The sequence below is a fragment of the Idiotropiscis lumnitzeri genome, chromosome 7 (genome assembly GCF_059441095.1).
Source record: "Idiotropiscis lumnitzeri isolate Australia: NSW breed Sydney's pygmy pipehorse chromosome 7, RoL_Ilum_1.0, whole genome shotgun sequence".
Classification (NCBI taxonomy): domain Eukaryota; kingdom Metazoa; phylum Chordata; class Actinopteri; order Syngnathiformes; family Syngnathidae; genus Idiotropiscis; species Idiotropiscis lumnitzeri.
The window spans coordinates 13,683,717-13,699,448 of NC_142397.1; the positions used below are offsets into that span (position 1 = coordinate 13,683,717).

The 15,732-nt window shown below is 43.8% G+C and overlaps 2 protein-coding genes and 2 non-coding genes across 4 annotated transcripts in view; all 4 read right to left on the reverse strand.

The window, feature by feature from the left end:
- Positions 1-5,496, reverse strand: part of arhgef17 (Rho guanine nucleotide exchange factor (GEF) 17) — a 48,856-nt gene extending 43,360 nt beyond the window's left edge. Inside the window, exon 1 of the mRNA XM_088300236.1 lies at positions 173-5,496. Coding sequence (XP_088156362.1) covers positions 173-5,275 — 5,103 coding nt within the window. The 5' untranslated portion in view covers positions 5,276-5,496. The remainder of the gene's footprint in view (positions 1-172) is intronic.
- Positions 5,497-6,578: 1,082 nt separating this feature from the next.
- Positions 6,579-14,862, reverse strand: p2ry6 (pyrimidinergic receptor P2Y6). Its single transcript, XM_088300237.1, has 3 exons — positions 14,708-14,862; positions 8,870-9,306; positions 6,579-8,732 (listed from the first exon to the last, which is right to left on the reverse strand). Exons 2-3 carry the CDS (start codon positions 9,301-9,303, stop codon positions 8,060-8,062), a joined length of 1,107 nt encoding a protein of 368 aa, XP_088156363.1. The 5' UTR covers positions 9,304-9,306; positions 14,708-14,862; the 3' UTR covers positions 6,579-8,059.
- On the reverse strand, positions 10,190-10,262 carry trnaa-agc (transfer RNA alanine (anticodon AGC)). Its single transcript has one exon. It is a non-coding gene; the product is annotated as a tRNA-Ala (tRNA).
- On the reverse strand, positions 10,777-10,849 carry trnaa-agc (transfer RNA alanine (anticodon AGC)). Its single transcript has one exon. It is a non-coding gene; the product is annotated as a tRNA-Ala (tRNA).
- Positions 14,863-15,732: the final 870 nt, after the last annotated feature.

The following is a 15,732-nucleotide window of genomic DNA, read 5'->3' on the forward strand; positions in this document are numbered from 1 at the left end:
AACATTCTCTTTGTCAAAATACCCGAGTCCAGTAATTCATTACCTCTGTTTTGGGTGTGAGAAAGCAAGCCACAAACACAAATTCCAAAAATATCAAATATGCATAATGTTGTTTGAAGGTGTATGTCAAAGGTATACTACAGACACAACAACAATGTAAATGTGGACTTACCACTCTAGGCTTGGTCCTCTGGGGGGCTGGTGCAGAAGGTGCATGCTCCAAACCCTTCTGTGGTACAGCTCCTGTAGTTTGACCGGCGAAGAACTCGCTGGGCCCCTCAGATGAAGAAACAGAACCTTCAGCCCTATCCCGATGCCCAGGGAGAGGCCCTGGTCCATCTGTGTCTCTCTCAGAAGTGTTGATGTCTAGAATATATTTCTGGCTCACATCCTCCAAAGATGAAACCTTGTCTACTGGGCTTTTACCCAGGGCTGTAGAACCTCCAGTAGGCTGGTCTGAGAGACTGCTCCTTTCCTTTAGAGGCTGTGGCCGTGGAGGTGGCGAGATAGGTATAAAAGTGGCAGGTTCACTGGCATGTCTTACATGCTTAGGTCTGGTCTTTGGTCTGGATGAGGGAAGCGGAGGTGTGAGCTCAGAAGTATCACGGTGACCATCTTGCTCATCTAGTTCTGGGGGCTCAAATGGGTCTTCGTGAGAAAAAAACTGAGCCAACCGGTTTGGGCGCTTTCTAGGGGATCGTCGAACTATCCTCGGAGATAAAGCTTCAGCAAGCTTGAGATCAAAATTAAACCTCCTGGTCTCCTCTGCTTTCTTTTGTCCATCTTGATCTACAACATTGTCCTTGTTGGCTTGATTGCCAGACTGGGAATAAGGCTTCTTGATGTCAACATTGCCACTTCCACGGGGACAATCATTTGACTGTGTGGTTATGTCTTTGTGAGGCTGCGTCTCCAACTCCCACGTTTTTTCTTCATGCTTGTTCAGGATTGGCTCGCTACTGGAAGGTGGCATTGTGCCAGTTTGATCTAGCTCATTGATTGGCCCAGTGCTGGTTGACTGACATTTAAACTGAGAGTCATGATGGGAAAGCAATGATGCATCACTACGTCGACTGGGGTCACTAAATGATTTCTTCTTGGGAGCTTTGCTATTGCCATGATCGTCAGTCATCAGTCTGTCCATGGCTCCTGGCTCAGCCACAATGCTCCTGATTACACCGCTGTAGTCCCCTACTACCTCCTCCCAGAGTCCACCATCGCTGTATAAAGACAAGTCACTGGCCACACTTCCTTTGTGTTCTGATAAGGTGGGTACATAAGAGGTGTCTGGTGGTCCTCCGCCTTTGAGAGCAAGAGATGCTAAAAGATTGCTGTCAACAGAAGAAAAATTGTCATCCTCTGCCTTAGAAGAGCGTCTTCGAGGCATAGGATCACTGAGGGAGCGATAGACTGTTGACTCTTCATTTGCGTCAGTTGCTGTGGTTGAGTCTGTAGTACTAGTACTAACCTCTGAGGCTGCGTTAATGTTACCTGGAGGAGAGAACTTGCGTCTTCGACAGACAGCACTGGGCGTGGCAGGGGTATCAAGGCCTCCTAGAGTACCAGTCGAGGCCTGGAGAATAGCGTGGCTGTTGTCGGTTGCATCATTGGTTGTGTCGACACAATTTAGCCCAGCAATGGAGTCTGTGATAATGCCGTCACTCTCTTCCAGACAGGGGGGGTGAGACAAGGAGGGAGGTATGCTGACTTCATTCAGACGATTCGTACAGCCAGTGTTGTTCTCCATCATTTCCTCTCTTTCCTTCTTAAGCCCTTTCTCTTCATGGAGCGCTGATTGTTTCCATATGGTGACAGGCTGCCCTAATACATCCCGAGCAATGCATGACCCCAAATTAACCCCTCGTACCCCCAAGAAAGCCCTCTCGGAGGGGTCACTGAGGCCAATCTCTGGCTCTGTTACAATTCCTTCATCTGTTAAACTAGACTCGTGGCCTGAAAGTTCATCCACAGAGCGGTCATAGCACACACTTTCTTCCGAGTCCCCCTTCAGTAACGCTCTCGCCATTTCTCTGTTCTGTCTCTGCACCTTCTCCTGGTAGTCTGTATCGTTACTGTTTAGCTTCTCCAGCTGTGTACTTTGTCCATCCCTCTCTCGCTTCTCCCTCTCCCCATTCTCCCTCTCCCGCTCATGTTTATCTCTTCCCGTTGTGGGCTTAAACTCAGCCCCTTGGGCTGTTTCTTCCTCACCTTCAGTACTCATTGCTTTTCTCTTCTCTTCATCAGTTTTCTTGATTCCAAAACATTCATCTTCAAAGTCATTCACACTTTTCATATCAATATCATCGTCTTCTCTGGTGCTCATCTGGCAGATATCCTGAATAACTTGTCTGGCTTCCTGCACATATCTTTCTTGCAGTGGCGTCGGCATCACTTCCTCTTCATCGTCATCATACCCATAATCCAACAACCTCTGTCCTCTTCCAATCCTAAAGTCACCTCCATCACTTTCTACTTCCCGGTCCGACGACCTGCCTCCAGTCTTCTCTCTATTCAGGTCAAGCTGTTGCTCGGAAGTGCTTCTTTTTGTTGTACCACCTGCTAGGTAACAACGCACGGCTGTTGGGGATTTACCAGAATACGTGAAGGACTTTGCACGCCGCAGAGTAGCAGTCAAGTCTTTTAGGGACAAGCGACGACCAGCGGGCAACAAGGTCCCACTGAGATTCTGCGGGCCCGATACACATTTTTCTTCCTCATTTGTTTTCCGGACCTTCAGCTCTGACAAGTCTGATTTCAGGAAATTTAGCAGTGTAATTGTTTCTGTCGTGATATCAGGGTTGGACTTGGATATTCCATTTTTAACATCTGCCTGATCACCGCCTGTTGCTTGCTGTAATCTCACAGCCTCAGTTAATCTTCCTTCTCTACCAAGGACTCCAGAAGGAGAAGTGACTGTGGGCACAATCTTGGGGCGAGTCCGCATTTGGGTGCGGGGGAAATTATCCCCGTGTCCAAAGCTAGGGGAACGGTACATGGTAAAATTCCCATAGTACGTTTTACTTAGCATAGATGAGGAAGCATTTCTGGCAGTGTTGTCTCCACCAGTGTTCAAAAGCTTGTTTGCTCCACGGGTGGTGCAGCAAGGTTGGTCATCCACCTTAAGTGTCTCAGTGCTGGAATATTGGTTGCTATAACGAGAGCCAAAAGGGGGTATGTTGACCTTTGATACTCGAGACACACCTGGGAGTGTTGAGGAAGCCACAGATGAAGAGATACGTTCCCATTGCTGCTGCACCCTGGCTCTGTTACTGTGAAACGTGGGTTCTCTTGCAGAGTGGCTCCGTGATACTCTTGGCACTAGCTCTCCTCCTGTGGTCACATGGCGCTGCCTATCCAAATGCTCCATAGTCATGGTGGGGTCACTGTCGCTGTCGTCTGATTCGCGATCATGATCGCAATAATCTTCACGGCCTGTCGTTAAAACACCACCACCGGACCGCTTCTTCTTTCTCAGAGAGCGGCGCCTCACAGCCTCCCTACTGGATGGTCCTAAAGAACCAGGACTCTCCTCCTCACTGCCCGAAGACCTCCCGATGCCCTTCGCACTCCAGCGGCCATTTTTACAGCGTGACAAATACCTGTCATCTCGTTCTGTGACGCCCCTCTCTCCTCCACTGACGACAACAAAAGGATGAGAGGGGCCACGCCAGCCTGCACCTTCTCTTTTTCTCCTGCAATGCTCCTCTTCTTCGTCTCCAGAACTAAACCGCCAGCGGGAGCTACGCTGAGAGTCGACTCTAGCAGAGGCTGAGGAACGAGCTACAGCTGAGGAGGTGGTAATGGCTTTATCTGGAGCTGGAGCTTGGAGGGGGGAAAGCGGGGGAGAGGAGGGAGCTGTAGAGGAGCTATGTGAGGAATGTAAACTATCCCTCGCCAGCCCGACCCCCCGACTAACCTTTCTCTCCCTCACTATCGGCTCCTGAAGAAAGGAGGCGCAGGAGGCATCCTGGCTCACCAAACTGCTCCGAGAAGTAGTAGCAGAGGTCTGTAGGTTACTGTGGGGGTCAGGGGTCAACTCGATCAGTGTGGGAGTATTAGGGGAAGCCTCTGCCTCTGAATTGGGGATGTAAGATCTGAATTGAGATGAGCTACTTTTTTGATCGTGGCATCCCTGAGAACGACTACGAATGCTATTGTTCTGAACGTTTTTTCTACCAGAAATCTTGTCTTTACAATAACCTGAAGTTTTTATATGTGCCTCCACATCAAGCACATGCTTCTGCTCATAGATTTTGGCATGCAAGTCCATAATTTCACAAAGTGTCTGTTTGGCAGCAGTGCTGTTTTGACTTTGTCCTTCAACTAGGCTCACCTCAGACGAACATGGACTTCTCGCTTCATTAGTTGAAGTGCAAGATGAGAGTTTGCTGCTTTTACCCGAAAGAGGGCAATGCTCTGCTTTGCTTAGCTGGCCTATTTCACATCTATCAGCCTGCGTTAAATGTTCACAAGCGTGGCCTTGGTTTTGTCTCTCATCAAAAAGTCGCCGAATTTTTGTCACACTGGGCCATTTATCAGAATTCAGGGAAATTAATTCACTGTAATGTGTGGATAGGTAAGTTTTGTGAGTTTTACAAGGTCCACTAATCGTGACGTCCTCTTCATCATTGATAATACAAATCTTTTGGGGTTCAGATGCACAACAAGATGTTTTCTTACCAGTGTTGTCGTTTGTTAACAGTGCACAAGTCCGACTTTTACTTCTTCTCTCAGAGTCCGACCCAGATACAGAGTCCGTGCTGGAGTTAAACTTGTGCACTTTGTCCAAAAATGACTTATTGTCCGACAAGATTAATGCACCGCCGTCCTGGTGCAGGGACAGTCGAGACAGGGAGCTGCTCCTCCTGGAGGCTCTGAGGCGGGGAAGTGTGCTCCTCTCACACGGCACTGCTGCAACGTCTCCCGGCCAGGCGTTGTGGGTCCTCTCGGAGCCTCCTCCTCCCCCACTTCTGCTGCTGAATTTCTCGGTGAGCTGGCGGATAGAGGGAGAAATGGAGGAGAGAGGGGCGGAGGAGGCTTTCTTTGGCTCTGCGGTCGCGGCAGTTGTGGTGGCAGAGATTTTGGAAACTTTTCTTGATGCACTGACATGACACTGCTCTGCCCCGCTGGGCTCCAGAGGAAGAGAGCCACCGGCTGCATCCAAATGCTCACTTTTGTCTAGTAGCTCCTCACTTTTGTTGGCGGCCCACGAGCCTAAGTCCTTAAAAGATACGCTGCGGTACACCGGTGCATTCCTCTTGTGTCTCTCTGCCATTGTTCATAGTTGTCTTTGTTATGTCACGCCGCACGCTGCATCCCTTTTGAATGAAAAGCCATTTGCACCTCGCAGCCCTAAGGCAACAAGTTTTCCAAAAGTCTAAAAAACGCAAGTTGTTAAAACTCACATGTTGGCGATTCCACTGTGGATTTTTTTTTGCTCACCAATTCGTCATCGTCGGCTAAACGTGTGCCAATTAAGCAAGTCACCCTCGCACCAGTCTGTTCTTTCCCTATTTTGGCATTTGGATTTCCGTGACTTGTGTTGTTTTTGTGCATGTTAATGCCTGAGATAGGTCAAGAGGGAGTGGGCGGGACTAGGGGATAGGGGCTGTCATAACCCCCTCGGGGATAGAGAGGAAAAGCCCCCCACGCCGAGCCCATGCCCCCACTCTGTATTTTTGATAAGAGGAGACTTGGACTGTGCACTGACGAGATGTGCTGCAGTAAGTGCCGGAGCATTGCCCTAATTGGTAGAACAAAGTCCCACACTGTTTCTTTTGGTCCATTTAACGGTAAAGTCAGTGCAACTCTTTTGTACATCGCTCCAGGTATACATGTCTACTGCTCTTGAGTGAATGTGCTAAATTGACACCATCCACGATCCCTTTTCACTCTTTCACAAAGAGATCTCTGTGGTGCTTCCCTTGAAATTGTCTACTTTACGTGTTCTTTTGTACTGAAGGGGAATTTCACAGTCACATGCTTACCTTTGGATATAGCTCCCTCCATAGGCTAATCTTGAGCATGAGCCAGGGAGTGGCAAAATGAGGTCAGGTCAGGTAATGGTTATCCAAAAAGTTAAATTGTGTTCCTTTAAAGTCTGGGGGGGGGGGCTGTAAAATGTAGTTATATTAGATCTTCTCATTTTACCAATTTATTTTAAATGTACTTCATTAAAATAAGTGAATTGCTCTATTATTTAATTTGATAAAATAATAAAATAAAATACGACTCGCTGCATTTAAACTAACTATAATGGGACGCTTGATGAATTAAATGATAGGTGTTCAGATTATAGACCACGCTTTACCCAGCCCTTCATTAGATATGGGTATGAGAATGTCTTGACTTCACTGTAAAAGATGCGCCCACCCCATAACAATCAAATTAAAGGCTTGGTTTAATGCATTTTAAATCTGCACTTCTATGTGTCTTTTAATGTTGGTGCTGTGCATTCTTATGTTGTATATCTTACAGAAGCTCTCTCACAATACCCCCCCTTTGTTAACATGTTTTGGCATCCAGAAGAACACTCATAACACACGAGACAACCAAGAGTAAACATTCCAAAACGTAAACACGCTCTTAAACGCGAGGATCAGTCGTGTTTTTAATCTGGTGCAGCGTCACAGCATCATTAAACAAATACTGTACATTGGAATGGGTCAGAAACCTTACACGTCAAACTGAGATGTGCTAGAAAATCTCACTGGAAAGCACTGTATAGGTAAAAAGCGACGCCAATTCTCTCTGGTGGCGAAAAAAGCAAGAACAAGACATGCATTTTCTAAAAAAAAAAAAGAAAAAAACGAAAATATTGCTTTATCTACCATCACGGTGCTGTAATTCAATCAAATACATGTTGCAGTTTTACTAAAATACAATTTAACATATGACCACGTCATCCAACATTGTACAGCGCAGCGAGAGAGAGATGAAATCTTACAATCAATGTTTAGTTCACAGTGCCCAACTAGCAATGAAATCGTAAAACAACAACAAAAATGTACAGTACAAAAACTAACTTCATCCTAGTGCATTATTTAAACTCACTGTTTGGCATATAGTGATTTGATTCAAGTAAAAATGTAATTCTATCACTAAATCTAGTTGATATGTGGTTACACTAATTTACACTCGTAAAACATGTTGTCAGAGTTCAAAAGTAAAAACATTAACTTATAGTTTTCCCCACCTTTTGATTGGATTGGTGGGTATACTACAACAAAGTCTATATACAAATATAATACATATTGTTGTTGCCCGCCAGAAACCTCATGTCAAAATATGATTTTAAAAAAAAATCACAAATCAACACTTATGGTCTGTCTGCACTTGGCCTGTAATTTTTAGACAATTTTAGCCAATTTGAAGTTGTGAAAATAGCTTCAAAACAAATACTGTACACTGCCGCTCTTGAACGCTACTTATATTTGAGAAGTGCAGCACGACTGTGGCAAAACTACTTCAGTTTCCTCGTTCTACGGAAGCTGTGTGGCTTAATTATCACCTCTAATTAACATCTGATGTGTTTTTTTTTTCCGCCAATGACAATGGAAAATAGTAAGGTTTGCTACATTTAAGTGGGCTTGGTTGTTTAAAATTGATCATTGTGATGCTCCATTGCAGAAGAATCATTTTGTGTCACGGGGTAAGTTCTCTGTTTCATATTATTATCCATTTAATAGCCAAGTTAGTTCGGTCATTGTTTTATTTATTGTATCCCGTATAGCTTTAGACCTTTAAGAAGAAGTTGTAGGGCAGACATTTACTTTTGTGACGTTTTCAAAGGCTATCTTGCACTGTGGCGGAATTTAAAGAACTTAGCTGCCACCGGCATTGAGTTTGTACTATCTTAATGCCACTCCTACATTTGAAAGTATTTTGTAGGTAGTATTATTTTGTCATGAGTGTGCAATAGCAACATAATATATAATACCACTTGAACGAAGCGGCACCTGAGAACTTTTTTTTCTCACCTCATGTAAAGTTGTCATTTTGACGGTATGAGGATTTCGTCTGACAGTGACGATATAAAAAAATTGGTGTACATGTTGAGTCATGCACTGCTGTCTTTATCCCTACGGGTTGTAACTCTGAGAACAAACCTTTTGGTGCTCTGTCTGTACCGTGGCTGAGTAAAGTAGAAAAGAATAGGATCCAGAAAACTATTCATACTGGCAAACGGTCTGGTGCTCTTATAAATGATGGAAAAAAGATTTCTTGTCTTGCAGGACACGTTAGGCAGCGTGCGCACCACCAGGTATGAGGTCTTGGTGAGGTGAAAGGGCAGGAAGCTGACACAGAACGCAGCTGCCACCACGATGATCATTTTCACCGCCCTGTCGCGTTTGTCCCTCGTCTGTATGTTGACACCTTGGTAGGACACGGGGCGGCACAAAATGAGGGCCATTCTGCAGTAGCACAACATCACACCCGTAAAAGGCAAGAGGAAGCCGAGGAAGGTGAGGGCCATGCCGTACGGGTAGTAGTCCACAGACTGCTTTGGCGTGCTTAAATCATAACAGACGGTGCGGTTCCGCTGGATTCCCGTTGAGGCAAAGTAAAATGTGGGCGCACAGAGGAGGGCCACAAGCAGCCACACCCCTCCGCAAATGAGCCACGCCAGCCTGCGCCCGCCTTGCTTGTGCCACATCGCCAGTGGATGACAGATGCCAATGTAGCGATGCACACTGATGCAGGTGAGGAAGAGGATGCTGCCATGAAGGTTACTGTAAGCAGAATAAACAGGATATCAAATACAACTGACACTGAAACCAGCAAACAATAAGGACTAAGTTTGAAGAACTGGACTGTTTTAAAGTTAAAACATTATTTTTATATGTCTACAAATAACCATGAGCGTCACCTGTAGAACTGAAAGCGGACCAGTTTGCATGCAAACTCTCCAAAGGGCCAATAATCATGACTCCCATAGTTATAGATGAGCAGGGGAAGTGACGTCACATACAGGAAGTCGGCTAAAGCCAAGTTGAGCATGAAGATGTTGTTGCGGGACAGACTGGGCCTCCTCCTCCATATCTTCAATATGACGGCAGCATTAAGCGGGAGGCCCAACAGGAAAACAAATGTGTACACAGCCGGGAGGAGGATACGTTTGAAGTCCTCTTGATAAGTGCAGCGCAGGACTCCTTGTTGGCTGACATTAGCGACGACGACCAGCAGTGCGACAGCTGGGTTTTGATCTGTGGGCTGGACACTTGTGTTGAAGACATCCAACATGAAGGTTTTTGAGATCAGAGTTTCCGTTGTGAGAGATCCAACAAAATGTGGCATCTTCATATCCTGTATAAGAGACAAATAGAAACAATCATTCATGTCACTTATCAATTGAATGCAAATATGTTGCAGCGTGCATGGATACCAGAGCTAAATCAGGTGCATAATTCATATTCCACAAATACAATAATAATCAGAATGCCGTGTTTAGACTTGTGGAGGCGCATAGAAAATATTGTTAAGAAAATGCTTGATTTTATTTCCCCTTAAGTACAGTAAAGGTAAAAGGTTGGTCTGTCTTGTTCAAAGAAAAAAAAAACTTTTATTGTGAGGTCATGCGAGGACAAGTGAAATCACACTTTGTATTACAAATATACTTTTTTTTTTTAATGGCCACCAAGTCGCCAAAAATGCCCTAAAGCCCATGTCTTTGTTTCTGTTATAATTTTAATGGCAAATTGTGTCTCAAAGTATTCATTTTGGCGGTCAAGGAACATAAAATAGGCTTCAAGTTGTATAATTCAAAAGTTTTCCCCTTGACATGACAATTGGGACGTAACCAATGTTCCCTCTTTGTTGTGCATGTGAACATTTGCGCACCGCGCTCACGTTTTCAGCGTACAGCAAATGTATGCAGCACATTAAAAAAAGTCGAACCGGAGCTGTATTTACAGCTTGTATTTGCATAGTCTCCTCATATAAAAAATGACAAGTTTATTTGGCACATCGTGGCTGATGGAGAGAAAGAAAAATGCGACATAACAAGACTGAAATGGAAGATGAAGCGAGATGAACAACTATGTCGTGTAATCATTGTGCGACCGAGCAGCTCAATCTATAATTACTTTAATGTCTGTAGTAACCGTCTACCGATCAAAAAACAGTCTCAACACGTCTCTGTCCTTACAGTCAAAACGTGTGACGAAATACAAAAGGAAAAAAATGTTATTGGAGAATGCGGGCATCGATCCCGCTACCTCTCGCATGCTAAGCGAGCGCTCTACCATTTGAGCTAATTCCCCTTATGCAGCCACACCGATTGTATAGGATTTAAATAAATACATTCTGGAGTCTTCGGAATATGATCAAGTAAACCTGTCCAGTTTAAATTTTAAAGCAATTTGCATTGTGCTAGTGTGACCGTGCAAACTACAACATGCTGCTGGGTTCTTTATTGTACTTGCATGTCTCTTTAAGAGCCTCCTGCCCCCCGCCTCCCAATGCCCCTCGCTTTGCTCTCCTGCTCCTCTGCTGCACGGTGTACTCGCGATGGCTGGGCGCGAGGTTAAAACATTTAAACTACCAAAAAGGAGATTGATCGATTAAAACTATTTAACAGTAAACTTGTGTGAGGTTAGCAATGGCTCGACTCAGGTGGTTGGTTCAAAAGATATTGCTGTTCTGTTTTCTCATTCATATGTACAATGCTAGTCCTGGCACGCAAATTCCCCCCAAAAAAGCAGGAAATATACCTTACATCTCGACTGAGGCTCGTCAAAAAATTCTGGCCCCTCAATACAACTCGTAAAAAAATATTGGAGAATGCGGGCATCGATCCCGCTACCTCTCGCATGCTAAGCGAGCGCTCTACCATTTGAGCTAATTCCCCATACTTGTTTTAGACTTATAAACGGTATTGGTATTGTAAGTCATCTGAACGGAGTGAAATTCAACGAGACCGTATCTCAATTTGTCTTTAGTGTAACCAAGTAAATTAGACATTGTTGTTGTTCTCCTGATAGTTCTCTGAAGAGTCCGCTGCCCTATCCTCAACAATCCCTCCCCTTTCTCTCCTGCTCCTCAGCTGCTGGTAGACAGACCATGTAAACTAGATCCTGCAGCTTGTCTTTTGAGCCAGCTGCCCCCACGCACAAGCACCTAAGTGATTGATCTATTGAGAATTGGCTATTTAACGAGGCCACTGATTTGTCCGTTTCAACATTGCATGTCTGGGTGAGTAACAGTAGCATTTTATCAGTCACTTATCAGAGAACCAGGAAGCCGAACTAGAGGGTGGGTCAGAAGACGAAGACCCCTGGGAAGACGCTGATTTTTTTTAAGGAAAACCTCATACACCCCCATGTAGTAAAAAGTACATTGCATCCACATAAAACCACGATTGACTTAGTAATTTATAAGTTTTTGAACATCAACACTGACAATCAAACGCTGAGATAAACATCAAAAGAAAGTAGAAGAACCACTGAGTCTGTCCCAAAAAGCTTTGCTGGACTCACGTGACCAAGTGCGGACAGTCAGCAGTCAAAGGAAGCTCAACTCTCTTCAGACAGTGATTCAGAGGGACTATATTACACAATTTACACCCACGTCGCGTGTGTGCAAGCCACACTCTGTGTGCAATTTTGAAAAATGTGTGTACATGTCCGTGTCGATGCATATGGCGTTTTTAAGAATGTGATTTCATAATTCCTAAAGAAGAGAAGTGTGCCAGGGGACTGTCGAACATGTCTCTACACTGAGCCAATAAGGAGACACTGATTCACAAAGACCTGTTAACGATTTCTCAGAATTGGCCTTGAGCTTTTTTTTTACAAATAAAAAAGCCAATGAAATCATCGTTCAATTATTTTATTTTATTTTTTTTAAATAATACTTCATCGACTCCTGTGCTTCCAAATACAATCCACACAGTAAATTTGCACTTTCTGAAGTAAAATTAAGGTGAGAGTAATTTGTTCTTTTTCGTCTTATTTGGGTACGCAAAATGAAGTCCTTCTGTCACTACAGCAGTGATGAAACCAAAGACCGTCTCACCACGACCAAAGAAAAGAGAAGTGAAAAACTTCTTCTTGTATTATGCAAGTCCTGGCACATAAATTACAAATCAAAGCAGGAAACATTGACGGTGCAAAAAACAATGCATGCAAGCATGCGAGATGTAGCGGGTTCGATGCCCGCATTCTCTAAAATTTCTTTGCCAGTTGTGTTGAGGGACTTATTAAATGTGAGGCCAGAGACTTTTGTTTGCTCCGTCTCATTCAATTGACAAAGTAGTTAGCGATGTTTCCTGCTTTGATTTGTAATTTATGTGCCAGGACTTGCATAAAACAGAAAGCGGTATTATCTTTTTCACTTCTCTTTTCTTTGGCCATGGTGAAAAGGTCTTTGACTACGATAGTTACAAGAGGACTTCATTTTTCGTACCCAAATGAGATGAAAAAGAACACACTAATCTCACCTTGTTTTTACTTTACAAAGTGCAAATTGACTGTGTGGATTTGGGAGCACCGGAGTCGATGAAGTAATATTTCTCCCAAAAGAATCAATTGAATGGTGATTTCATTGGCTTTTTTATTTGCTAAAAATGCCTGAGGCCAGTTCTGAGAAATTGGTTGGTAACAAGCCTTTGTGAATCAGTGTCTACTTATTGGCTCAGTATAGAGACATGACGTGTGACTTGCTCCCATATTTTCTTCTGTGACACATCACTTCACTCTCACAGCTTAAAGTATGTTGTGTGAAAGGGTTAAAAATGATGCCGGACTAATTATGTTAGGTTCAACATAAAGAGCTCACAACCTGCAAGGGGAATTGTCAAATGGTAGAGCGATCGCTTAGCATGGCGAAACAACTTTCTGTTCCATGCAAGCCCTGGCAAGTCAATTACGAATCAAAGCAGGAAACATCACAAACTATTCTGCCAATTGAATGAAACCAAGCAAAAAAAAAAAAAGTCTCTGGCGCCACATTTAACAGTTGCCTCAATTCAACTGGCAAACAGATTTTGGAGAATGTGGGCAGTGGAGCTGGAACACGGACAGGAGCAGCTACGTAACGACCTGCAGCTGGGGCAGCAGTAGTGCAGGAGTTGGAACATGGGGAAAAGGAGCTGCTGGGGCTTTGGGCTACACAGCTGTGGAATTAGGGGGTGTTTAAATATCAATGTGCCTACCACTGAGTGAGAGTCCTCTGATTGAGAAAAAGCTGAAGTGTAGTGGCCTCCATCACGGTGTGGCAGTCCAGCACCAGGTCTTGGAGGTGGTGGTAGTCATCCATTAAAGAAAGGTAAGGCGGACTCCCCCCTTCTTAGATGGGGACCACTGAGCTGCCCCCCCTGGATGACCAATCAGGTACCTCTTCACATGTTAAACACCCGGTGACAGTCCCTGAGCTGGTGTCTGGGCTGATAGTGGACCTTAGTCTTATCCCCATCAGGAAGACTAGTCAACAGCTCATCCAGGCAGAGTGCCTCCTGGAGGGAACCCAGGTACCCAACCAAATCTTGGACCTTATCCCAGCCAGCCATGTCATCAGGCCCAAGAATATGAGCCAATAAAAAGAATATCTTAAAGATAATGTCCAAACCTCAGAATGTAAAAATGTCATAACTCCTTCGTCAAATTACAGGAGCCTGCAACCAACGGAGCCACTGAATGTTGTATCAGCACAGGCTGTGCTCAGCTGGGCAGAAGGCTGCTGAGGAGACCGGAGAGGAGGTTCCAGAGGAGGCTCAGCAGGCTGCTGTTGGGGAGGCAGTCCTTGGCTGGATGTGGAGGGTTACGGTCATGGGGCCATGGGCTGCACACCTGTAGCACTGGCGGGACATCTGCCCGCCAGCAAATGAGGAGCCTGTCCCGCTCCGTTAGGAGGGAAGACACACTCATGTGAGGGTTCGGATGTGGACGCTTGTGGAGAGGGTAACCAAATAGTGTTTACCACTACTAGGACTCTGTTTGGTCTACCAACTTCTTAACCAAGACATGGTTACGGAAAGCAGCGCATTATAGCTAGGGCTGTCAAAATTAAAAATGTGGAGATGAATTTGAACATTTTTTAACGCAGTTAAATATTTTAACCCAGTTAACGCAGTTTTTTTACTTAAAAAATAATGTCCATACTTATAAAGCCAAATTCAAATTCTGTACTATATTAGATGTGCATCTTTAGCACATTACCTTGCAACAAAACATTCTGCTCAAGTTATCAGTGACTTATCAGAGTGTGACTGTATGAGGTTGTAGGTAGGTAATTTATGCTGATAACGAGGTCAAACAGGTGTCATTAAAACAGTTAACAAGTGGAGGACAGATGAGCCTCTCACAGAAGACAGGCCTGTGAGAACCTGATATCTTGCTTGTTTGTAGGTGACCAAGTATCTCCCACCATAATTTATTAATAAATCATTTATATTAAAACAAAAAAATCAAACATTTTTTTTTGCTTTTTCTTCTTCTCGTTTTATCTCCTACAGTTCAGTTATAACTATGATGAAAACTACAGGTCTCTTTTATATTTTTAATGACAGAACTTGCACGATTAGTGGCAGACTAAATACTTTTTGGCCCCGCTGTGCATCAATTCTGCTTTCTCTCCGTGTCAGCTCCTGCACCTCTGTGCAAACATTTCGATAAATAACATCACAATTGTGACGTGCTAATAGAAAAACACAATAGCAAGACTTGCACACGTTGTCGCAAAAGAAAAATATTTTGGGCTTGAAACTTACCTTGACCGACGGTACTTAAAAAAGCGGTGGCGTCAACAGTTGGACGAGTTTGCCAACATAGCTGAAGATTCCTCCAACTCGTCTGTTAATGGGGTGGGAGCACAACGTGTAAAGAACACGCTTGCAATATTGTGAACACGGAGGTGGGTTGGACTTATGACGACACAATCATTTGAGAAGTGGCACGTTTATATTTCTCCTCTATGCACTTTATTTGGCGTGCACGCACTGTGTTCGCGGGTTCCTCTCTGCGCGTGCACGTGGGTCGAGATCTGATATCGTGCATGCGCAATGAAAGTAATTTATATTACATATTTGTTTATATATATATATATATATATATATATATATATCATTGTCATAAATGACTAACGAATACGATTGTTTTACTTTGTACAGAGTGAGAGGTTTTGAACGGTATTTGACTGTACTTATAACATCGATTGAATATCATATTGTGAGAACATCTTTAACCAAATCACAAGCATTTTAAATCACTTAAGTGGTTGCAATAATTATTCAAATGAAATGTGGATAATTTTTTGTCCAGTGGTTTAACCTTAAACTTTCTGGTAACTTTTGAGATGTAGTTTCCCTCAAATAAAATTTAGTTATAGCAAATTATTGGGTTCATTTTAATTGCACTGATCAAGTAAAGTCTTTTGAACATGACGATCCTTGATAAATTCGAGAATATATTTGGTAACTATATCTGAAGTAAAAAGCAATTCAGTGTTTCACAATCGGGTTAAGCATTCCAAGCAGCCCAATGTGCTGTAACTCAACGACATTGGCTTCCTGATGCAAGTTAGAGATTGAAAACATTTTCTTTTAGCAATGCTAACAATTCTACAAATCACCAAAATGAGAAAGCACGTACATTCCTCCTGTTAATAAAAAAAAATATTGGAAAAGGCTTGTCCAATGAGATGTGCGTCATTGTTAAGTCAGCAATTCTGACTTGTGCGTGACTAATAATTCATGTTGCACAACCCAGTCGGATGACTGAGATCAGTCAAGAGAGA